General features: G+C 37.7%; 2 protein-coding genes across 2 annotated transcripts in view; both read right to left on the bottom strand.

Moving 5' to 3' along the window:
- The window catches only part of LOC140236294 (uncharacterized), a 35,963-nt gene extending 13,051 nt beyond the window's left edge, over positions 1–22,912 (bottom strand). Inside the window, exons 1-7 of the mRNA XM_072316248.1 lie at positions 22,888–22,912; positions 21,306–21,617; positions 20,426–20,767; positions 19,835–19,954; positions 5,267–5,341; positions 1,488–3,115; positions 430–629 (exon numbers count right to left, since the gene is read on the bottom strand). Coding sequence (XP_072172349.1) covers positions 430–629; positions 1,488–3,115; positions 5,267–5,341; positions 19,835–19,954; positions 20,426–20,767; positions 21,306–21,617; positions 22,888–22,912 — 2,702 coding nt within the window. The remainder of the gene's footprint in view (positions 1–429; positions 630–1,487; positions 3,116–5,266; positions 5,342–19,834; positions 19,955–20,425; positions 20,768–21,305; positions 21,618–22,887) is intronic.
- LOC140235701 (uncharacterized) lies at positions 12,427–15,282 on the bottom strand. The gene has a single exon (XM_072315716.1). The coding sequence runs from the start codon at positions 14,815–14,817 to the stop codon at positions 12,655–12,657; it is 2,163 nt and encodes a 720-aa protein (XP_072171817.1). The 5' UTR covers positions 14,818–15,282; the 3' UTR covers positions 12,427–12,654.
- Positions 22,913–25,785: the final 2,873 nt, after the last annotated feature.

Here is a 25,785-nt window from a genome sequence, read left to right as displayed (position 1 = left end):
CATAAGCATTACCTCTATACGAAATTACATTTTCAAATGTAGCCAAGGAGGTGCAACACGCGAGCTAGTACCTCCTCGATGTATTACTCACTATTCTCTTCTTTTTTTTTCGTCATTTTTAGGCTACTTATCCACAATAAAGCAGTGATTTCTCGACCGAAGTCTATTTATCTTGTTGTTTCTTGTTATTGTGTATATGGGTTTTCCTGACCAAAGTGAGTTGCATCTTGTGCAAGACTACCCATTCACATGCTGTCCAGGTGACCTCGGAAATTAAAGACTCAACAAACGACGCCCTGTCAGCTGGACTTACTACGCATAATAACGCTAAGGAGAAGTAATGGGAGTACCATGAAATGCATGCATTGACTCTCTGAAATACTAAAATAACACAACATCAGATTCTATAGTCTGTCCATTATAACATACGTGTTGTGGAAATAATATGGTGCTAAAAAAGTTCTTACCTGGCAGTTCGAAGCCTTTGCAGCAAGGATTTTGTAGAAGTCCGTGTGAAATTGTGTATCCCATATTTCTACTTTGCTGAGTGCACTACTGGAACACATACTCTCTGCCAAGTCACGTGACACAGTTCTTCCGCATTTCACCATGCCAATTTTCAATGATGGCTAATTGGAAGGAATATTAATCGACAGGTAGTGAAATGCAATAACCCACGGTGATGGTGGAAAATGTACATGCAGTTGTTTCGGAGGTTGGAAACTCAGAGCTAATGAGATAAGTTTGATACACTCAATCATATCTTAATTTCATTAATTAGAGCTTATGAAATAAAGAAAATTACTTATGTTCAACTTGTTTTATTGTGACAAAGAGCTGAGGAGTGATACTGACGTGACTTCATCAACACTCATACTGTGTACCCTAGATGTATTGTATGGGCCTGGGAATTTGCAGATCACGTAGTATGGCATATTCCTTCGATACAAAGCGTCTTTAGTAAAATCATGGTCACACTTCAAAAAAATTCACCAATAGCAGGTTTGAAACTATAACTTGTAAGGGACCGTTTTGATTTTAGGAAACAGTTGCACCTTTACCCCAGTGTATCCAATATTGCCGCTACTTTTCGACACAAAATAGAAAATTATTTCCAAACATGAACTATTAAAGTCAAACATATCGAAAAGGCCAGTGGAACACGTACACATAATTTACCATCAACAAAAATCCCATGGTGGTTTAGATTTTTTATTCACATTTACAATTTATACAGCGAGTTTTGTTGCAACTTTATTACGAAAGGAAACCTAACTTCATATGATTACATTAATGACTTTATATTCAACTTTTATTCAAAGGGCTTTGACAGATCTTACAACCATAATAACAAGTGATAAGTTTAGAAGTGTGTATATAATTACACACGCGCACACGCACACACACGCACACACACGCAAAGGCGCATACTCATGCTCAGAAATTCGTTGTCATTATCTTACAGTCTTTCAGCACTTATCACTCACCACTTGGTTAAAGCGCACCATGAAAGCGACTCCTGAATTTGTATGTTCTGGTGAATATGATGAGAGTTTATCATATTCGGTATCATATTCCAACATAGAGTTTGTATATTCATATCCTGGCACATCTGATGAGAGTGTGTACTTTTTCCATCGTTTTCCCACTGCTCTGGCGGCTTCTTCAGTATGGCATTCAAACGCAACGTCTACGCAGAAATCACGGTATCGATCATAAGAGTTCACTTGGTGAGCTTCACGGGGAGGGGAGTCTATCAAGCCTTGGATGATATCAAGGCCGAGTTCATTCTCTAAAGCTGAAGTGAAGTAGAGTAGGTAGCGGAACTCCTGATGTCGACTAAGAAATTCACTTTTCACCTTGTCGTACTGGGGGCGATCATTGGCAAATAGATTTTGAATATACAACGCTGCAATATATTCTTGGAACAACTTGTGGGGAAACGAAACCGTTGATGCAACCAAGGATGAAATGTTGACATCCCGCCGACGCTCCCTTGTGATGACATCTCTTTCTATTGTTAAAACACCCACTTTGCAGCAGGTTTCAATGGCATCATGACAATCTCTGAATTGTTCTTCAGAGAATGAAAGATTCTTGTCCAATAAACCATTAAATGCAATCTCACTTATGTCTCGAATTGCCTTTTCGGCTTCCTGCCATTGCTCAACAACGTTCTGATTTTGAAGATTTCCACAAGCTTTTGATGCGAAGTGGTATTTCAAGAAATATATCATTTCTCCAAATATCTTGGAGAAAGTGTGCATTGTTTGCATTTCTTTTCGTTTTTCCTCACTGACGTCGTTCCACATGAGACAAAGCATTGCACAGTAAATAGGAAATGGGGCCATGTTTGATTGGATGACATCATTTTCATGCATAAAAGTAATCAAGTCTTGGGCAAGATTATCCTTCTCTCTTATCCGAAAATATTTCTCGATATAACCTCCTAAATGCTCCTCGTTGAATCCTTCGACGTTTAGAAAAGTGTAAGCCTCGGCAAGACTCTTGTCTAACATAAATTCATCTGTTCTCCATGGTCGTGTCGTCACAATTACTCTGCATGACATATATTGTTTTATTCTCAGAATGCGAATGACATCACTGCAGTTCTCGTCATTTAATTTCCCGTTAAACTCATCGAACCCATCAAATATAATGAGAACTTTATTTTGATTTGTTGCAATGTAGTCATCTATCTGGTTTGAATTTGAATCAGAAAGATAATTTCTGACAATATCACCAATGCTATTAACATTCTTGACATCTCGAAGAGGTATTAGGATCACCATGTCCAGATCCTGGAGAATCCGTCCCTGGCACCAGTCCCAGGCAATCTTAGCGCAAAGTGTTGTTTTCCCAGCACCTCCCTCACCCTGGATCAGAATACGCTTTGAAAGATTTCCCTTGTTGCTTACTAGATCTTCGTATGTTATTGATGTTTTACGCTGGCTACTTCGGTCTATTATACTTAAATTGGTATAAATGTCATCCAATTTGACAAGTTCCATAAAGTTGAGTGGATCCACTCTGACCCTGCTTCGTGTCATCCGGTAATACTCCTTCAGCTCCTCCTTCCACTGCTGTGCTAGAACCTTTGTCATCAACATTGATCCTTACAAGAAAAATCAAAAGAGATAAAAATATTCACAAAATGGTTATACTATTGGGTATATATATATATATATATATATATATATGAGACAGTATATATGGATTTGTAGAGGGAGAGAGAGAGAGAGAGAGAGAGAGCGAAAGAAGCCAAGAGAAAGAAAACTGGAAGAAAGATCCAAATTATATAAACAATAAAGCATTTTTATTTGCTGATATTTTTTTTTAGATTTATAGATACTTAATTTTCTGCAAATCAAAAAATCAATCAACAATTCAATATACACAAGGTACATAATCATGAGCATGTGGGAAATATACATAGTAAATTCAAAACAGAGTCGTTTGACTTGCATAAACAAAGACATGAAAGGAAAATAATGATATAATAATCGGTATGCAAGTCTATGCAGCGGGGATTACAACAATTACAATTATGGAGCGATTGTGCAGAGGGCCGCCATTGTAAGCACAGCTTGAAAAGATGGCCGGCCTGAGGAGAGGTAGGGACGTATGCTAGATTCGTAACAATACGAATCAATACAATACAAATTCTGCTGCGAAGATAGCAGGGGAAAATAAATGGTGAATGTGCGTGCAAGTGCTAAAATGTGCTCAAGGGTAGATACGCTGGAATTTATAGAATAACAGAATTGGTTTGTTGGAAGAGGAAAACAATATACGCTATTGCTATTGGGAGACCAACATTAATCATATAAATTATTAGTTTTTAATTCGTATTGAAAGTATACTGTAATAAAATGTGCTTCTTTAAGTTTGCTTTGAATGAAAACAAGGAGGCACACTGTTTCAACTCCTCAGGAAAAGTGTTCCATGTATCCGGACCGTGATGTCTTATCGACTTTTGAGCGAGTAAAAGCTTTGGATTACTTAAATGAAAATCATGGGAACGACGGGTTGGGTATGAGAGAATATGGTCATTAGTTACTAAGGCATTATGAAAAAATGGTAATAAATTTCGAGTGTGTTTATACATAAATATGGCAGTTAGGTATAAATGTATATCATGGGCCTTTAGAGTTTTTAGGCGATAAAATATGGGATCAGTGTGAGCCAAGAAGTTTGAGTGTGTGCATATACGAAGAGCCTTTTTTCTAAAGAATAAAAATTGTGTGTTCAATTTAGTTTTGCTACAGTTGCCCCATACAATGTTGCAATACATTACATATGGTAGAAATAAAATATTATATAACATTATTAAAGTTTGAACATTAATCAAATACTTTATTCACTTAACACCAGTTGTTTTAGATATTGCTGTAGTAATATTCTGAACATGAGTATTCCAAGTGAGATTTCTATCTAGGATCACTCCTAGAAACTTGGTTGAGTGTTTCTCAACAATGTTAATATCATCAATAAAAATACTTTTGGGAAGGGTGGGTTGAGATTGTAGAGTATGAAAGTGTATAAAACATGTCTTATCAATATTCAACGAAAGCTTGTTACATTTAAACCATTTCGAGATGTTACTTAATTCCATATTAAGTGTATCAACCAGTGTTGCAATGTCCTTGTGGGAGTAAAAAATGTTAGTGTCGTCTGCAAATAAGATGGAATTCAAACAAGGGGGGGGGGGGGAATTGATAATGTCATTTATTTAAACCAAAAGAAGTAGGGGCCCGAGTATAGATCCCTGAGGGACACCACATGGCACGTTAGAATATAATGGGTGACTGGATTTAAATGCAACATATTGTTTGCGATGACTTAGATAACTTCTGAACCATGACAAAGTAATCCCTCTCACGCCATAATTATGTAATTTTTCAATACAATGGCATGATCAATAGTGTCAAATGCCTTACTAAGATCCATAAAAACTCCAATTATGTGTACCTTTTTAGTAAGCGCATCGTAATTGTCGACAGATTTGATTATAGCATAATCGGTAGAAAATCTTTTCCTAAAACCAAACTGATATGCATTTAATATGTCATTTTCAATCATATCAATAATGACATGGCACAAAATCTTACATTTTGATAAAAATTATTGGTATTTACGACTCTTTTTTGGGGGGGGGGTGGGGGTGGGGCGTAACGTCACATCCGCTATGTCACCGTATCTGATCTTACTGTTTAATGCATAATTGAATTATCGCGCGTAACTTATTATTTATTATTCTTTTTACCCTGGATAATTTCGTCTTTCCCATGAAAACTCTCTTGTATGATTGGTCTCCGCCAGCAGGGAATCCAGCCACATCCTAAAACGAAAAATCAACAATGACAACAGTAGCAATATCAGTGATGTTTTCAACGTATTCAAGCACACACACACAAACATATATAATTTATTTATATATAGCAATCAAATTCAAAATCAGGTCATTCGAACTCACTATCCGAGCATTCAAATTTAAGAGAGGAGCACGCATTTCATCAATGAGCATTCAAATTCATGTCAAGCTGGCGACGGAATCTCGTCTGTCATTCAAACTCGTGAATAGGCAATCATGTTCCAAATAACTGCATTCAATTTAAATGAAGTGAATTGATTTTCATCAACACTTTTTTTTTTAAATATGATCTCGAAAAAGTGTTTACTTTCTTCTTTTTTGCTGAGTGGGTACATATACATATATATATCTATATATATATATATATATATATATACATATATATCAATATGTATATATATATATATATATATATATACATATATATCAACATGTGAGATCTGAGAAAGGAAGGAGAAAATAATCGGAGCGTAGCTTTGACATCATCATTCCTCGTACTGTACCTCCTCTTTGGAAAAGCGCAAGAGTTGAAAAATTGATCTCCGCCGGGAATCGAACCCGGGTATTTGGCATGGACCGCTAACGCCTTAACCGCTGGGCCACGGAGACATCATAGCGATTCAGGCTGACCTAAGCTGGAATACCGGCCCGACGGACCAACCTTTCAACTCTTTAGCATACGTTCCTTGTTGGGGCAGAGAGTTATGAATACTAACAAGCCGCGTGCCCAAGCTGGATCTGCAATGAGCTCAGTAGCCTGCGGTGAATTGGAATAATGGTTTTTTTTTTTCTGTTTGTTTGTTTGTTTTTGTTTTTGTTTTTTATTTTGCGAAAGAAGTCACCGCTACAATATATATATATATATATATATATATATATATATACATATATATATATATATATATATATATATACATATATATATACAGCTGTATATACACACATTTCATGCATATTATGAGTACATGGTGGCCTAGATGATGTGTGATAATACTGTATGTATACAGCGTGGCCTGGAAAGAACGGGACACCTAAGATCTTCTATTTCAGCAATATCGTTGCAAATTTGTGACTATATGTTGCATACTATTGGAAAGGCCATTCTTTTTCCATAGGAATGACACCAAGTTGATAAATGCCCTTTACCACAAAATATGAGGACCATTTTGTCAACCCTTACAATTTTCAGAACGTGGTCAATTTTGCACTCACAGAAGGTGTTTTCACATCAGCCTGATTAAAATCCAAGCTCGAAATATTGTCCGCGATTGCGAATTAGAGGGCTCTTTCATTTCGTATTTCATCAGCCCGAAGAGGGGATAGCCCGAGTAGTCATGGAAGTTGAAAATTTAAAAATAGCTAATTCGACAGCTGAGTATTATGTGCAAACAGCATCAGTTGTGTGTGTCCTCTAAAAAATTCCTCATGACTTGTGTGCAGTTTGCCTCGATCGATCGGGTCACACACACTAGGCAAGATGGAATTCATCGCGCTAATTTCTCGAGTCGTTTTCACATTTATCAAACAGCGCGTTACTATCCCGCTCTTTCAGAAATTCCCTGAGTTGGAGTCGAGAAATTTTCTCGATCAGAGCGATACAATTAGCGCGCTAATTTGTGTTCACATTATCATATAGCGAACTTTGTCGCTATCGGGAAAATTTCCAAAGTCAGAAAATAGCGCGCTATTTCTAGTGACAATCACACCGTCCGCCACATTCCACACATTGTGAACGCTATTACGGATTCTATGACATGCCGAATTCTTGTTGAATTCGATCGGTATCTCTGAGAGTGCAAAATGATCACATTTCTACTATAAGTTTCCCCACCCATTTTCGTCAGATTTGCATTTGAATTAATGATAAGGTGTTCAAATTCAAGATATTTTTGTCACTGCTCTCATATTTCATCTAAATTCTTTGAGTATTCAATTTCATTTCATGTCATTCCTTTTAGATTTTATTTCACTAAATTTAGAGAGAAAATCATTCAATTTAACGGTTCAAAGTTGACATTCAATTTCGAGCCAGCTGGATAGACGTTCAAATTCGCACCAAAATACCAGTTTCAATTTCATTTATAGGAACATAACTTCGCACTTTTAACGTTCGAATTCAATCAACATACACAGCCTCCACGGTCCCCTTTTCTCACTGTCATTGAATGGTATGATTTCCTTTTAATTTCAAACTCTCAGTTAATCATATCAATTGTATTGTGTGCATTCTTTCCTTTATTTCATTTTCAATCACCCCGACAGTATGAATGTATTTACATTTATATAAAATAGCCATATCCAAGAATATCTTAGGGCTCCTATACGTCCAAATTTGCATTTATTCATTTGCTAAACACTTTGGGTGATAATGCAGTTGGCAGTTGATTCGAAATGAGTATATAATAATGGGTCATTAGACCAAAATACAGGGTTGTTTGAATACTTTTGGTAGCATTGAAAAAACAAGCAACCACTAGTTTGTTCAAGGTTATTGCTATTTAAAGCATTTGAGGTGAAAGAGAAACATACAACTTATACGAAATGTTTAGTATCATGTGGAAAAATACTGTAAATCGCCCAAGTGCCTTTAGTATTCGTCTTCAAGGGAGATACACAGCAGAAATGTACATACAACTCGTAAATTTAGCTGGTCACATAACTGGCAAGGGTTTTAATAGCATAAGAGTAGGTCGTTAACATAACACAAAATTCAATTACTCGTGGGCAGATTAGAAAAAGCAAACATACACTACTTGTTTGCATGGGGTAATTATAACTCTGAGCATAAGGATTTCAGACAAAATGCGAAATTTGAGGAATGCATGACGCAAATCTCTCGTTTGAAGAGGCTACACCCCAGTAAATAATGCCAGTGCATATCTTGGCAATCAATGACTTAAAGTCAAAGATATAAAACACCTGTTTCTTGACCCTGGCCTAATCTAAGCATCAGTCATCGCCACAGCGCCACAGGAGGGGGGGGGCACCGCGAGAGGAGGAGATTGTTTTGGTTTTGGCATGGGCCATGTAGCTCCATGGTGCGTGTGTGTGTGCGTGTGTGTGTGTGAGTGTAGACATTCAGCGTATGCAGACAGAGCATGCCTGTACTGTAGTGACCGGAACTATTGTCATTCCATTTTGCTCTCCCCTTCTTCCTCCCCCATCTCTCCCCCCTCTCCCTCCCTCTCTCCCCCTCGCTCTCCCTCTCTCTCTCTCTCTCTCTCTCTCCCTCTCTCTCTCTTTCTCAATGATCCAGTCAGCAGGCTGATTGTAACCAGGGAGGTAGTCTCACCTCCCCGTTGTAACTCACTGCCAAATAGCACATTGTCAGCACCGGCAAACTGCCAAAGCTCTCCTTCTTATTCCTGTATTTTCGTTATTTACGGGTCAATTTTTTTCGTTCGAAATGTAAAATGGATGACCATAGAATTTCTCAGTAGAATATAAAATTGAAAACTTTAGAAAGGATAGAGAAAATTGAGTTCACTTTGAATGGTCTGCCACAGGCAGATATCCTTATCATGCTCTTACGTAATACGACAGCTGCTTTCTCAGCGATCCAGTCAGCAGGCTGATTGTAACCAGGGAGTAGTCTCACCTCCCCGTTGTAACTCACTGCTAAATGGCACCGGCAAACTGGCAATGCTCTCCTTCTTATTCCTGTATTTTCGTTATTTACGGGTCAATTTTTTTCGTTCGAAATGTAAAATGGATGACCATAGAATTTCTCAATAGAATATAAAATTGAAAACTTTAGAAAGGATAGAGAAAATTGAGTTCACTTTGAATGGTCTGCCACAGGCAGATATCCTTATCATGCTCTTACGTAATACGACAGCTGCTGGAGTCATCAAACCCTGGCTTGGCCTCCAGGTTTGTCACGCCGAGCAGAAAGTTTATTTGCAATGGACAAGTACTTCGACTCCCAACTCTCAAACGACAAATAAACGCACCCCACTGTGGAAAAATTCGGCTGGGGTCTCGCCTCAAACGAGAGATTGACGGCATGGTGACAGGCATGCTACGTAGCACGTCAGTGACTTTAGTGACAGTTTTGGAGTGAGGCTTTGAACAGCAATGTATTGAATTTTTAATTTAGTTGATTTCGTAACTGACAGCAATAGCATTTAATGCTAATACGAGATGAGTCAGTGTAAACAAAAGGTGGCTTTTCATTGTAATTTGCTATGTAATTTAAGGGTAATTTGTTATATACTTTAGGGGTAATTTAAGGGTAATCAACATGGCAACTGATTTGAAGTGAAAGAATGGGTCATTGAGACAAACATTCAAAATTACCAACTACTTCTGCGGGAAACCAAAAGCAACAAGCATACAGTTACATGTAGCATTGTACTGTTTGAAGTAATCATCAATTTCAGCATGGGATGGGAAAAAAATATGAGTGGAGCGGAAATATCATCTATTCATATTAGAGATAGACTGTAATCCAAAGAGTATTACAAATTCCAATGATACTAATCTTACAGGTTATTCCTTCCAGTCAGTCCAACGGTCGGCGTTCCCTACATTTCGGGCGCTTTTCCTGGTTTGGAGGATGACTTTGGTTCCAACTACCTTTATCCTGGTCGATAGGTCATTGTTTTTTTCCTGATGTTGTACGCCGTTGCTGCCAGTCTCTCTCTCTCCTACGCTTCATCTTCGGGGAAAGATCTGTACGGATGGAAACTCGACTGAAGGGATTCGGAGCTGGAGACGAGTCACTACCAGGAGGTGGGGATTGCTGGCATTGCGGGCGATGCTCGTAGGCGTTCAAAAGCCGGTCTCTATCCGTCATGCGTGCGAATCTTATGATGAGTGCCGGTGGCCGGCGTCCAGAGTCTTGGGATCCACGATTAGCTGCTGGCAAGCGATGAGCATTGATGATGGGTATCGACGAGGCCTCCGTCAAGGAGATGTTCAGGAAGTTGGTAAGTACTTCAGTGACAACTTCATGTATGTTTTCGTTGTGTTTATGTGGTGCGCCATAGACAATGAGATTCTCTTTCCTGTCATGTATTTTGCTCAAGGTAAGTTTTTCATTTAATTCCTCGATTTTGTTGTCGATGCAGATACGCAGCTGAGGAAGGGTATCCCTCTCCACTGTGCATAGCCGATCAGAAGCATCAATTAGACCCATTTCCAGGTCAGAAACTGAATTTTTCGTGCTTGCAAGGTCGTTTTTGAGCGAAGCTATTTCGGTCACTACAGAGTCGAGTTTTGTGTTTACCTGACTCGTGAGGGAGCGAAACATGTCCTTAATTTCCCTCATGAATGAAAGAAGTTCAGGAGGCGCGGCAGCTGTAGCGACCGGCTGGTCGCTGGACTCGAGCAGGAACACATTGCTAGCCGTAGACGTACTTAAAGTGTTGGCGAGCGAGACTCCACCCATGGTGCTGCTCGTGGCGTCACCGGTAGATCCGCTGGTCTCCATAGCTTCCTGTGTGCTTGAATTTCTAGTAGCACAACCACTGAGATTTGACGGTTCCTTTCTCGTATTAGATGACGGTTGCTTAGGTTTTACCATTTGGCTGAGAGCGGAAATCATAGGGGAGAGCGGGGCAATAACGGACAAATTTTTAAAATTCCCATTCTGAGCCAACAAAAGGGCCCTCACTCTTTATTCTTTTGTGGGATATACATATTAGGTATACGCATGGTGTGACATGTACAACCGATGAAACTGCTCATTTAATTTTGAGTTACCTTTGTTGAAAGAAATTGCCATTGTCCGCTATTACCCCATCCTCTTTGGGGAATAACGGACAGCTATGAGGGGAATAGCGGACACAAAGGGGAATAACGGACGCTTACCCTTGTATTGTTTTTAGCTGTTGATAACTGCATTTAATCCACATCTGAACTCAAAAATGGTAAAATACAAGTACTATTCTAATGTGTGTAACTTATATCTAAGAAACCCAACCACAGTGGCGTAGCTAGGAATTCCATAGGGGAGGGGGTGGCATATTATTTATGAACTGGCAAAATTACCGACTAAGTAGAACGTAACACGGCTGCAGGTCTTAAATTATTTTTTCCGACGTAATGATCAATAATGGGGTGGGAGAAAAAGGGACACGCCCCCCCCCCCCTCTTTCTACGCCACTGCCCCCCCCCCCCCCCACTCCTCCATCTCCAAGTCTCTGACTCATTCTTTTAGTTTGTGTAATGGTCAAGACGGGCATTTTTTTTTTTCATCTCAAAATCATTTTAAATTCAAACTACATTATTTTGTACACTTAATTATGAGACGACTCCTAAAAATTTTTAATTTCAGTACACCTACAGGCTACAGTCATTTCAAGATGATAGAAATTCTGAAAATGGGTCGGGAACACTATATGCAAATATTTCGCTTGTTTTAAACATTATGAACTATTCGGCCATAGTTGTAAAATTCCACACTTTTCTACACTATTTTACTCTTATTCATATTTCAAGTGTAAGCAACTGATATAAAATTGCTGAACTACATTACGAATAGTATCGGAAAGGTAAAATACAACTTTAAACAACCCAACACAATAACAAATTCAACTTCATACCCCTAATTTGGGGATGTAACCACCCACCCCCTCCTACCTCGAATTTGTGGATAGGATAAATGATAAGTTTGAAAATGACAACAATTATTTTAAAAGCATAAATTTTAAGGCTTGTTAAAGGTAGTGGATCTCATTTGCAAGCCAGCTCTAAACATCTTGAAATTTGGCATGAATGAAGAAAGTACTATTCTGATAAAATGTATGAATTTTCAAAGTTGTAGGTTGTAAAACATTTAAATGCGATATAAAAATCTGAAGTAGTTTTTTACTGATTTTAACACACGCGCAATGGGAGACAATTAAAGTATAACTCATACTGATTAAAAAATCACATTTATTGATAATAATTCAACTTAGAGTTAGTTTCCAGTTCTGATTTTCTCAGGTGAGTTTCTAAATGGTGTTTGCTTCTTCCTACCAGGATATTTATTCAGTATCATTTTTTGGGGGGCTGCAAATGAGATCCACTACCTTTAATGACGAATAGGCCTAACAGTCAAACTGATTATTAAAAAAATATGTCTAATTATGCATGCAGTTCATAAATAATGAATGAGAGGTGAGCACATAATTAGTTATTTGCCTCGAAATACAACTGAAATTATGAAATCATATCGTTCTGTACTGGACATACTCAATCAATGTTCACATTGCATCTCAGCAGAGCCGGAAAGTAATTAGATTTACTTATTTTGATCTAAATTTCTTCCGAAACAGTACCGAGTGGATTGATCAGCGACATAAGTCACAAAGATATCCACCAGAACCTGCACCTGACCCGTAGTCTGTACAATGCTCATGGGCCCAATTGTTGCAGCGGACACATCGAATCCAATCCTCCGTAGGGGGGTCAAGATACTCCTCTTTGCAGAAGATGCAGAACCATCTTTTTGCTGGTTTCATGTTCTTCTTTCCAGCTTTTTTGACGCTCGCCTTTTGTTTCTTCACAGTTTGTTTGTTTGTCTGGTGGCGTATCTTTCCTTTTTGTTTGTTTGACTTAGCCTGATTTTGTTTCTTTTGTTGTACTTTGTCCTTTCTTGATTGTTTTGCCATGAGAACTATTTTAACTGGCGTGGATGTGATGATTTCGGATTGTCCCGCCTTACGCTTTCTTGGCCTACTCGATGGTTTCCCTTGCCCTTTAGGCAAAGGAAAGAGCTCGTAAAAGGATTGACTATCATCACTGGTATCCATGCTGACTTCAGCTGTACCTTCGCCTACAGAACAATCTGATTCTGTATCCTCTTCATTCTGGTGGAGATCAGGTGGGGTAGCATTGAGGTTTGCAGCTTCATTTGCATGCAGATTCATCCTTGAGGGAGCTTCGTCTGTCCCTGAAGGAGTCATGATTGGAGCAGTATCGTCTGTCCCTGAAGGAGTCGTGACTGGAGCAGTTTCGTCTGTCCCTGAAGGAGTCGTGACTGGAGCAGTTGTGTCTGTCCCTGAAGGAGTCGTGACTGCAGCAGCTTCGTCTGTTCCCGAAGGAGTTGTAACCGGAGCAGCTTTGTCTGTCCCTGAAGGAGTCGTGACTGGAGTAACGTCATTTGTCCCGGAAGGAGCTGTGACCGGAGTAACGTCATTCGTCCCGGAAGGAGCTGTGACCTGAGGAGCCGTATTCACGGGCAGAGGTTCTGGAGGCATAAGTGTATCTGCCGGTGCATACTCTTCATCATCAAAGACATCAGGGTTTATTGGCCATATGCCAGTGCATCGGAATCCAGAGACTGCTTTGTCTACAGTCGCAATCTTGGAGTATGCCTTGTTCAATATGTTTGCAACATCGTAAGGAGTGATCCTGCGTTTGAATGTTTTTACGAAGTTGGAGCTCTGTCTGGCAAACGCATTTTTTAGGGGGCCATATACTGTTCGATCAAGGGGCTGCAGTTTGTGTGATGTGTGTGGAGGTATCGAGACCATCACGACACCATTGTCGCGGCAGGTTTTCCATGCACCCAGTGTAGCATGAGAAGTATGGTTGTCGAGGATGAGGAGGACTTTATTCTCTGGAGTAGCACCAACAAACGAAATGAAATGTTTCAACCAATCGACAAATAGCTCACTGTTGATCCAACCCGATTCAGAGGCCTTCCCTGTAGATCCCGGAGGACATCCATTCATGAGTGCTTCAGTGTAATTCTTCCTCGGAAATATCAACATGGGTGGAACATATGTGCCACATGCACTGATGCAGCCAACCGCCGTTATAGTTTGCCCCTTTTCTGCACTGGTCAGCTTTCCGACTTGTTTTTGTCCCTTTCCAGCCACAACTTTGTCAGATTTTGCTATGTTGGGCGATGTTGACAGTCCAGTCTCATCGACATTATAGATCCGCGAAGGGCTGATGTTGTTCTCACTCAGAACAGAGTTGACATTGTCAAAAAACCTCCCAACTGCTGTTTTATTGAACCCAATTGCCCTGGCAAAACTAGTGGCTTCTGGGGTTCTCAAAGCAAGCTGTGCGTTTCGACGAAGGAACCCCGCAAACCAATCCTTCCCAGCCAACTTCGTCACAGGATTGAAAGGGTGTTTGATTTTGTTTCTTTCGGCGTATTCATACGCCATGTGTCGTATTTGCTCGGGATAGAGTCCAAAGAATGAACGGCAAACCTCCATTGCATAATTTGCAAGCTCTGCTTCTTGTTCGGCCGTAAAAACGCTGTACTTTCCGAGGTGACATTCATCTTGCTGTCGTCTTGCATGCTTGTTTTTCCCACTTTTTGCATCATGGAGTGTGGACTTTGGGATGCCCGATCGCTCAGCCACTCGGCGCACGGATTCTCCTAGTTCGATTTGCCGTAATGCGGCTCGAAGATCCTGGGACGTCCACGACTTTCTCTTCCCTGTGGCTTTATACTTTCTCACCATCTGAAAAACAGTAATAGGTATTTTAATCATCACATGAAATGATTTGATTGAGAAAACTTCAAGAGAAAAAAATTAGGGGGTAATAGCGGACATATTGGGGTAATAACGGACATATGTCCGTCATTGCCCCAAGTGACGTTCGACTAATAATCCCTGGCTACACTAAAACAATCACGGAAATATTTGCTCACATCTCATTGACAACAATCCCAATCCACACCAAATCTTTCGAACATAGGGTCATCACTCATTATCGATAACAATATAATTATACTTATGATCGATTATATAATGCTTAATATCTTATTTTGATGGGTTTACTTACCGTTAATTGTGATAATTTCGCCAATAAAGGACGAGTGGAGCTGACACTTTGCACATGTCTACGTTATTCGTCTAGCGAAATATGGGCGGAGTCTGGATCACGCCACCTACCGGCAAGATGGTGAAGTACTAGTGTCCGTTATTACCCCACGTCCGTTATTGCCCCGCTCTCCCCTATCCCCTTCTCCTTACATCCATAATGTGGAGAAATATGATCCAAATATCGCGTATTTCTACCAAAATTCGGAATATTAAAATGGGAGCTCTCTACAAAAGCGTTGCCGCTACTCCGACATCACGTGGTCATCGTTACAAACATTAGTACAATAATTTCACGCAATATTGGTATTATTAATAGACTCAAGTTTCATATTCCATTGACCTCTTTGTTGACGTTGTATTTTTCTCCCATTTTACCTTATCTTAATTACGGACTCCTAGCGTGGGGTAGTGCCCATCAAAACTTACTAGAGCAATTACTTTTATTACACACACAAAAAAAAAGGTTATTCGTATTATTTGTGGCGTCACGCCACGTTCCCATACAAAGCCATTATTCACAAAATATAACATTTTGAAAATTAAAGATTTGTATTTTTTTTTCAACTTGGTCAGTTTATGTTTAATGACTATGTAAATGCACTTCCCAATATGTTCAATTCAATGTTCCCACGGAACCAGTCTTTTCATGATTATCCCACTAGAAAATCTAATGAGTTTCATTTACCACTCCTGAGAACTTTATTGGCCCAGAAAACATTTATATACACCGGTCCTAGATTTGAGAGCTCACTGAGCTGTGAAATAAAAAAAATACCCCATCTTTGTATTCTTTTAAGCGCAAATTGAAATCTTTTATATTAAGTCCTCTGTGATATGTTTTTATTCCCTTAATAACTATAGGTTTCGTCAACCTCAGGGTTCATCATCCACCCACCAATCATTCAATCACCGAATTCATTATTATGTAAAGAAGTAGCCATTACAATCCTTGCCCAGCTGCATGCAGCACCAACTCTATGAAGCACATTCTTTACCGTCCCCTGTTCCATTTCCCTTGTTCAGCGTGTAGGCATTCTCTCATTCTCTCTTTCTTTCTTTCCTTGCATACTTTTCATCTATTCTCGCATGTTGTGTCATGTTGTTGTGTTTCTTCTGTTTTGCCCCGTTCTGTCGTATATCATATGTGACTGCGCACCTCGAAACGAACATAAAGTCGCACACACTGATTTTGCGTGAGGACTGAAAATAAGTGGAATGGGTCAATCTAGCCGAACTTTACTTTTTCATATTTTCTGAAAGAGCGGGTCTTCTTTTACATTATGCTAAAATTTGGTATCATAAAACGGGCAGAAAAGTGTGTTTTTTAGCAGTTTATCTCGAACATTTTTAGTAGAATAGTGTGATTAGGTGTGTCTTTAGAATCCCTTTTTCATTTCTGAAAAACCTTGTCCACACTCTTCACTTTCAACTCTAATAACTTTTGAAAGGATAATGCTACTGCTTTGAAAGTTGGCATTAATTATGGACAGAATGTGTTAATGAGGCATGCTTGATTTCAGTTTCATTTGATAATCTCTTCATTTTTTTTAATCTGGTGGTTTACTTCCTGTTTTTTGTCCCATTCATCGCACAGCCAGCATGGTTTGGTGAAGATTAAGCGCTTGAATAGACACTGTACTTCAGAGCCTCTTTTCTCTGTTCACACTTTTCCTGAGTTTGTGCATTCTTCCAATATTTAGATAGGTTAGGAGAGTCCATTTGATTTGAGTTATACATCATTTTAAAGCTTTAAGTCCGCTCTTTTAGAATATGGTCTTAACTAAAAATTCATGTCAGGCGACTTTTTGTTTGTTTTGAGGTGCAGGGTCACATATTTTGTCACAAGTTTTTGTAGTAATTGATAAGTTTTGTGAGTGGTTCACAATCTACAAGCTTTGCTTTTTAGTGGACCTCTCTAGTCTTTCTTCCTTTCTTTTTTTTTCAACTGAAGCATGACTTTGTATTATTATTTTATTTGCCAGTATGCGCTCTTATGTTTATCGACGTCATTTTTTTTATTGCAAAGGCAAATGTTTTTGTTTATGATGTAATACCTGATTTATCTTGTGTTGTTTTTGTTGAAAGAAAAAAAAGAAGAAGAATGAAAATAAATGAATTGAAATTGAAAATGAAAATCCATTTTGATCCATTTCTATTCATTTCCTTAGCTCCTCGTGTCGATATCATAAGTTGCCGCAATCGGATCAGCTCTGTTTTACACTAAGCAAAATAAAAATAAATAAAATAAAAAAGTAAACACTTGCTCGAGGTCATATTTTTCTTGGAAGATTTTGATGAAAATCGATACCATGTTAAAAGTAACTTAATTGGCTATTAAGCAAATAAGGTAATCAAAAAGAAAATATCACGCATGAGCGCACGCACTCGTTTTTGTCAGTCAGGGCACAAATTGAGTATATGAATATAAGAACGACCCAAGTCCAATTTTTGGCCAAATTCAGTTTGACATGGGAAATTGTAGCTCATGCATGGACTGATCTTGTGTATAAATGATAAATCCTAATTACCCCCGGAAGTGCCTGAAATAAATGAGTTAAATCTTATATGAATGCAAGAATGAAGGACTTGGGTCATTCTTACATTCATATTATAGCGCCCTCTCTCGTCCTCTCATCTCTATAGCAGAATTTCATGTATATGAATCAAAGAACGACCCAAGTCCATATGAATCAAAGAACGACCCAAGTCCATCACACAAAATGGCGTCTCCACAATTAATGTTAATGTTAATTGTCATAATGATATATGTTCTAATTTGTATATACAATGTTGCCTTCCCATCACAGTTGAATAGAATATTATTGGACAAACAAAAAAGATATGAAGTTTTTTTTAGTTTACTCGAAATGGTCTTCCATGGACTTAGGTCGTTCTTATATTCATATACTCAATTATAAAATTGCAAAAATTGACATGTTCTCTTTCATTTGCAAATGTCCTACACGATAACACTGACAACAAAAGACCAGTTTAACACAACGATATACATGAATGAAAAAAGCAAAAATAAAGTTTCCTTCTCTTTATCTATTTATAAATTCTAAGAAAAGGAATGTGCGGCACTACATGGAGAAAGTCAAACTTCATATGACACAATTGATAATAAACATTAAGATGTTCAAATGAGCAGAATATCTGTATTCATTTTTATTAATCAAGTGATTTAAGAATTTATGAGACAAATTCAAGAACCAAGCATTTCCAATTTCCTAATTTGAAAATAAAAGCTCAAATATTTACCACTCTTGTTAATTATTACCTCTTCTCTTATTTCATTTGAATTTAGATTTAACATAAGAGTCTTTATTTTCCTTCTTAATTTTTAGCCATCATTGATCATTTGGGCTTTAAAGATATCATAGTTTATTTTTGCAATTTCATTCATGCTTCGTTTTGTGTGAAATTTGTTGTTTGTTGTTTGTTCTTATTTTCATATGGGAGAGGACATGCGCATGAATGACAACTTGTTCAGTTTTGCAACTTTTTAATTTTGTGCCCTAGGAGAGAAAAATAAAGGTGTTCACGCATGCATAAAGTTTTCCATTTTTGTTGACCTACAAGGTTGATAGCCTATTAAGTTACCTGTGATACTGTATATAATACGCTAACTTTCGGCCATATATTCTATGAGAAATACAAACCTGAAAAGCGTTTACTTTCTTTTTTTGCCGAGTGTATATAGACCTATTTCACCAAAGGGTTATATCTCCAGTTTTAGTGGTTGTCAAGATCATGCCTCATCCACTATTTCTGTCCGCATTCGAAATGAACACGCATACTGTGTAATGTTGCAGCAGCTGAAATAGTGTATGAATAAAATGTAAACGCATTTGTCTGAAAGTGGGGTTATGACGAGTAATTAGCTAGTATGAGCCAAAAAACACATTTCAAGGTATATTAAGTTTATATATTGAAACAGCTGAATAACTATAAAGAATAAAAGCAACAACGAAAAAGACTGTTCATTTGTTTGCCTTAACGTGAATTTGAATTCCCTAACGCTCTTCACGGCGGTGCTGATGCGAATTAGAATGCGTTGGACTTGCATTTTTAATTTGAATGCCCTTTTTTACACCCTTGTGTGTGAGAAAACCATGAAATTGTATGCTGATGAAATTAGATTGAATGAATTACATGTATGTATCTTTTTGAATGACGATCTCGGTGATCATTCCAATTCACTCGAACGTGAATGCCCGAATCGTTAAATCGAATGCAATCTGGTGATCTGATGAAATTGGGCGGGAAAACATAAAATATTAGGCCTAATTAAGAGCATTATGCATCACTAAAACTTGATCAATGTGAAATGGTTAATGAAAGCTGTTCTTTATTTATATGCTTTTATTGACTTGCAGGTATCTTAATTAGTTACGGTACTTTCATCCCGCGATTTTGTATTTTCCTTTGGCGGTGCTTTGTTTGATATTCTTAACTAATATGTTACATGATTATTACGTAAAATGTATTTATCAGCACACATTTTCTACCATTTCTCTTAGGGTAGATTATCTAGCAATCATCGTCGTACAGAACGTAATTTTTCTTCGGGGGTTAAAGCAGATTGAAAACTATTCGCTTTAAAATGATAAGCAGTGGCACTCCTCACCTTAAACTCACACATAATTGGCATCAAACACTTAGAAAAACAAATCAACACCTTTTTGTGGTAGGTAGTTCGGATGATTTTTCTGAAGATAGTTTCCAACAAAGAGAAATAGGATGAATATGACAACAAGCACACCAATGGCGAGTCCAACGATGAGACCCAAATGTTTTCCTGAAAGTTGAAATGAATATAGAGTGAACATGTTTTCATTTTTGAATAGATTAAGAAGATAGTAAAAAAAACAAAAACAAAAACATATGTAGGGTCTATACCGCTATACTATACGCGACGTTAATGCTGTTTGTGTCAGTCCCAAAGAAGTGATTACTACATTACGCTTGATATTGTGACAAAACATATAATTCAGAGGACATGCTGCGAAAAAAAACATACAAGATTCTCATTAGCTTTGTTTCATTTCATTTTGTTATACGTTGCTTTTTGCCGTCTTCTCTCAATGAAATTGAAAAAATAATGTTATATGTATATGGTAAAATTAATAATCGTGTGTTATAATGTTACTTTACTCAAAGATATCGTATTGGATTATACTTTCCCGTGACAAACCTGAATCCGAACATTTGTTTAGGTACAAGAGCTTGTTTACCCGATGTAATTCAGAAACAAAGAATTTCAACAGACCTGGTACAGGCAGAACGCTGATTTCTACGGTTGACGTCCCATTCAGCGAGTCACCGGTAGCTACGCACATGAAGGTTTGCTCTGTCCCATGTTTGGCTGAAACAGTGATTGTCTCGGACCTCTCGTATGTGCCGTCAGAAAGTGTGTTCTGATGTGAAACTACGGAATTCAGTCTCATTCCCGACTCCTCGGTCCACAGCATGGAAATGTTAGGTTTGAATCCACTCACCACACAAGTAAGATTTGAAGAAGGTGTGTTGGAGGGAGATTGATATGTACATCCGCTTTGACGAGATTGACTTCTATCAGGACATTCCTCAATCGTATGTCCTGATGCCATCGCTGGGAAAATAGGAAAATCAATTTCAAAATTACGCGAATTTCTTATTTGATTTTTGCTCAGCAAAGAATTGAGATAGATTAAGCGGACTTCATCCTTTTTGTGGAGAGAGTTTCTTTGTGTGTGTGTGTGTGTGTGTGTGTGTGTGTGTTTATCGTGATATCTGATTTTCTTTTCTTCAAATTTAATTTGATTTGATTTGGGCATTATTTATTCCTAAAAAAAATTAGCAGAACGTCAATTTAACAAGGTTTATTGCCATTTGAAAAGTGAAAACACACTGAAATAATTATGTCAATGTTAGATATAAATGTACAGTATTTCTCCTTAAAGTATAAAATAAATATGAAGGGGTGTTTTACCACGTAATACGTCCTAGAGTGACTACAGTTAGGTAAGCCCTAAAATCGTGCGTAACTTCCGCGTATCGTTGAAACCTGTTACACAAAACTCATGTGTAAGTCTGTCAAAGTAATACGAACATTTGCTTAAAGTCTTTAATCATGCTTCTCAGTATATTTTTGTCCCAATGCAACTTACAGCTAATCGTGACGATGGTGGTATTCTGGGACGTCTGCTGATCTCCCAGTGCCACTTCGCAATAGTAAAGACCTTCATCTGCCACCTCGAGGTCGGTGATGTTGAGACTGAAGTCATTTACCATGTTGAAACGTTCCTTCCTGCTTTCAAATATCCCATCGATGAATGTAGCCACGGGCGTCCTCGGCTCCTGCTCTGAGAAGCCTTCCTTGTTCCAATACACAATGTAAGGCTCCTCCTGAATGTCACATCGCAGTCGGATATCTTTCCCTTTCCATCCCCGAACGGTGGGGGCAGTACCTACCACAAACGCTTAAGATAGAAATTCTCGAGTGTCTTAATGCGTGTATATTACAAGATTCGTTCCGTTTTCTTTCGTTCATTTATATAAGCTCGGCAATAAGATTCAGTCAAGGCTGTTTTTCTTAATGTACGTTTCGGATAAAAACATACTGAAATTTAGTAAACAATACAAACATGCTTTAGATTAATACAAATTATACAAAAAGTAAAAACAAAAAAGAATGTGAAAAGCAATACGAGATAATCGTAAGTCCATAGTTAATAAACGAATAGATCATATAATCATACAACATTACTGGGTCGATGCTTCTTATCACTATAAATCACAAGTTACACTGTATTACTTGTATTTTTCAAGCTTTCGAATTGTATGTTTGTTTGTTTTTTACTATTTTTGCGCAAAGCTTGTGTCCGCATTGTTGTGAGACTGCCGTACAGGCATGCCTTTCAAATATATACATATATATATATATATATATATATTTTTTTTATATATATACAAATCTCTTAAGTAATCTAGCCTTTTATATAGTTTTTATGCCTCTGCCACGTAGTGGTGCCGGAGGCATTATGTTTTCGGGTTGTCCGTCCGTCTGTCCGTCTGTAATGAATTTTGTGGACAGCGTAACTAAAAAAACCTTTTGAGGTGTCGTAATGAAACTTTGCATGTATGTGTATTAGGGGGTGAAGTTGTGCCTTTTGGGCACACATGCTCGAGGTCAAAGGACTGAAGGTCAAGGTCAAATACGTAAAATTTCACTATTTCCACTATATCTGTGCAATGCCTGAAGATATTTTCTTGAAATTTAGTGTATACATGTATTACCCAATTGAAATTCTCTGGTGAAAGTTTGGGGTCATGAGGTCAAAGGTCAAAGGTCAAAAGGTCAAGTAGAATATGAAAACTTCATTTTTTTCTCCGTAACTTGGAAATTGTTCAAGGTATCTTCTAGTCCAGAATGGTTTGACAGTGCGTAGGGTCAAAAGTTCATATTAGGTATGCTTATGTAATGCCCTATCTCTCGCAAGCTCATTGAGTATGCATGAAAACTAAGGGATCGATCACAGAAAAGTTATGTGGGATCGACCGATCTACAGCCAGCTGTGTGCATTGCACCGTAAATACAGTGCGATCTGCAACAATTACTAATTATGTGCACAGAGATGCCTGCATTTTTGCACGACACACATTATCACAATCAAAGAGCGAACTCTTTGATCACAATGCAATGCGATACATGTACTCAGTTCTTCAGTGATCCCAGGGAGGTGAGATCACCTCCCTGGTGATCCGTACCATGCATTGTTGCACAGCTGATTCGTGCAACGTTTTTGACTGGCTGAAAGTTATGGTTGCAGTCATGTCCGACCGACTTTCACGTGGTGTTTTCGACTTTGTTGTGCCCAGATTCGATGATGACTTGAATATTATTCTTGAAATTGAAAATGGCGAGCTACAAATCGCCAGCTCGCCGATGTATGATTTGTGATGTGCCACTTCTAACGTCCAAACACTACATAAAACTGCCAAGAACTCTGTGAAGGTCGTGAGATGTCGATCTCAAGAAAAGTTGGAAGATTTGTTTGGCGATGTTATTGTTGGTAAAGGGGATCAATATTTTTTTTTGGGGGGGGGATTGTGCCAATCATATTCATTAAAGGAAATAATTTTGTCATCAATTATTCTTCCTTAATAATATTGTATGATGAAATATTCAGAAATTAAAGAAATTCTTTAATTGACATAGGCACTTGTGGCCCACTAAACAACAATGTAATTTTGTAATGTAAGCTCAGGGCTGTGAGATGTAGGTTCTATGAAGCGCTACTTAGCTATGGTATACAAGATATCAAGCATATTCTGATCAGGGGTGGTGGAGGTGAAGGGGATAGGGTACAACCACATTACACAATTTGTAGTGCAAAGTTTTGAAGTACATGTAAGGAACCAGAAGGTGCCTTTTTTAGAGAGCAGTCTAAATTTAAAGAATTGCGCTAAGTTTGTACAACTTTTATAATTTTATCACCACTTCATGTAGGGCCTACTGGGCAGTTAGACCGACACTATTCACTTTGATAATTTCTGTAACAGAGACAATCAGACCAATATCCCTGTTGTAAGAATACCCCGTCACTCAGTTTTTTGTTTGTTAGTCTTCATGATAGTAAAACTAAACTTATTAAACCAAGATGAAGACACTTAAGAGCATTTTTGCTAGAGATATTGGTCCATTTGTCTCTGGCATTACAGGTGAACAGTTTTGGTTGAACTGCCCTTCTGCATATGCATATAAAGGTTACATATATATATATATATATATATATAACAATATATATATATATATATATATATATATAACAATATATATATATATATATATAACAATATATATATATATAACAATATATATCTTCTTTTTTTGGCAAACCATACCTGTATTTGCTCAAAATAGTAGCTCCATGTATATATACATTATTAAATAAGTAGGCCTATTCATATCAAAAGACAGTCTGACAAAACAACTTTTTTTTCTAATTCACAAACATTTAAGGGGGATATCAGTGTGAAATTATGCTTGGGAAATGTGTGGGCCATGCACACAACATACACAAACACATACACGCATGTACACACACACACACACACAAACATACACAAACACATACATGCAGGTACACACACACACACACACACACACAAACATACACAAACACATGCACACACACACACACACACTCACATGTTAGCAATTTGATTAAACCCCCTATTACAAATCACATCCAAATCAAAACATTGTATATGTACTTTGTACATACAGCTGTACAGTGTAGTAGACTTTACTTTTCTCACATTTATGGCACCTGACTATTGGTAAATAAGTTTAGATTTTTTTTTCAGTGTTGAGGTGTGGTCAGGAAATACATCAATTTATCACTATTGTACTTTGAAATGTCCAATGTACAGTGTACATGTATGTACATTACACATATGTGCAATATATGTACTGTCAAATACACTGTGTAGTCTTCATCATTTCATGTACAGTAAGAGCAGACCGCAAAGTGAAAACAAATGGACTACGAGTAGTGTAATTTGAGCATATGTATAACTTGTACATTTTTTTAATCACATTACTTCTTAAGCCTTCATTATAAAAATTTGGCCATGATGGTAAAACTGTTAATGTTGTACCAACTACCAAGGAAGTTTCAAAGCTAGCATCCCACTCCCAACTGTCAATAATGAGTTCAAAAAGTTGTCACTCTGGGAAGGACATTAAAAATAATTCCTCAGGTGTATTTTTATAAGTGTCTTTAAAGTTGGATATTCTGTGCCACCAAGTACTCATAAGGAACTGAAGTTAAATCTTCTATAGTTGATAAAATATTAGGCATATTTCAGTTGTTTCTCCATGCTCTTGAAATTCCTTCATTAAACACTTTCATTTGTACATGTACATGTACAAGTACTGTAATATACAATACATTTACTGTATATTCATGATAGTTCATGATCATTGTTCAACAACAGTGCATTATTTCAAACAAATACATTGTAAACTGTTTGACTCTGAATTTTGATGTCAGAGAAATAATTTGATATGTCACATTTCAGTCTGATTACCATGTGTAGTAGACTCTCATTACACATCAAAAACACAGGATTAACACAAACTGGTTACAAGTTATGACAACTAAATCTTTGTTTTTTCATTTGTTGCGCTTTACAACAATTCTTGGTTAAAAAAAAAAATGCTTTAAAGTTCAAAAAAGAAAATAAATTCATTGCTACACAGTTCAAACTATAGGTACAAATGTTCATGTGCATTAACAGAACTAGTTTTAGTTTTATCAAAATGGGCCAAAGAACATACTGTACTTCTCATGAATGACTTTGTATGTAAAGAAAGTATTATATGTAAACAAGTTCTTGGTAGTTGTACAACTCAAAAACACACTCTACACATTTGTACACTTGTATGTACATGTATGCATAGATGAACATGCGATGTACAATTACATGTGCAGACAAACAGCATTTTCAGTTCAATTTTCAAACACCCACCCAAACACCCAAAACACACAGCCCATCCCCACTTGGCATGGTCTGTATGTGCATGTACATGTAATCCACTACATCACAAAAACACAACCTTGAACTAAAATATTTCAACTT

This window comes from Diadema setosum, chromosome 12, assembly GCF_964275005.1.
Source record: "Diadema setosum chromosome 12, eeDiaSeto1, whole genome shotgun sequence".
NCBI lineage: Eukaryota > Metazoa > Echinodermata > Echinoidea > Diadematoida > Diadematidae > Diadema > Diadema setosum.
The sequence above is the reverse complement of the archived record's forward strand: the minus strand, read 5'-3'. Positions and strand labels throughout refer to the sequence as shown.

Excerpts from the sequence above, each read along its gene's own strand:
- LOC140235701 (XM_072315716.1), bottom strand. The coding sequence starts at position 14,817 with ATGATTAAAATACCTATTACTGTTTTTCAGATGGTGAGAAAGTATAAA.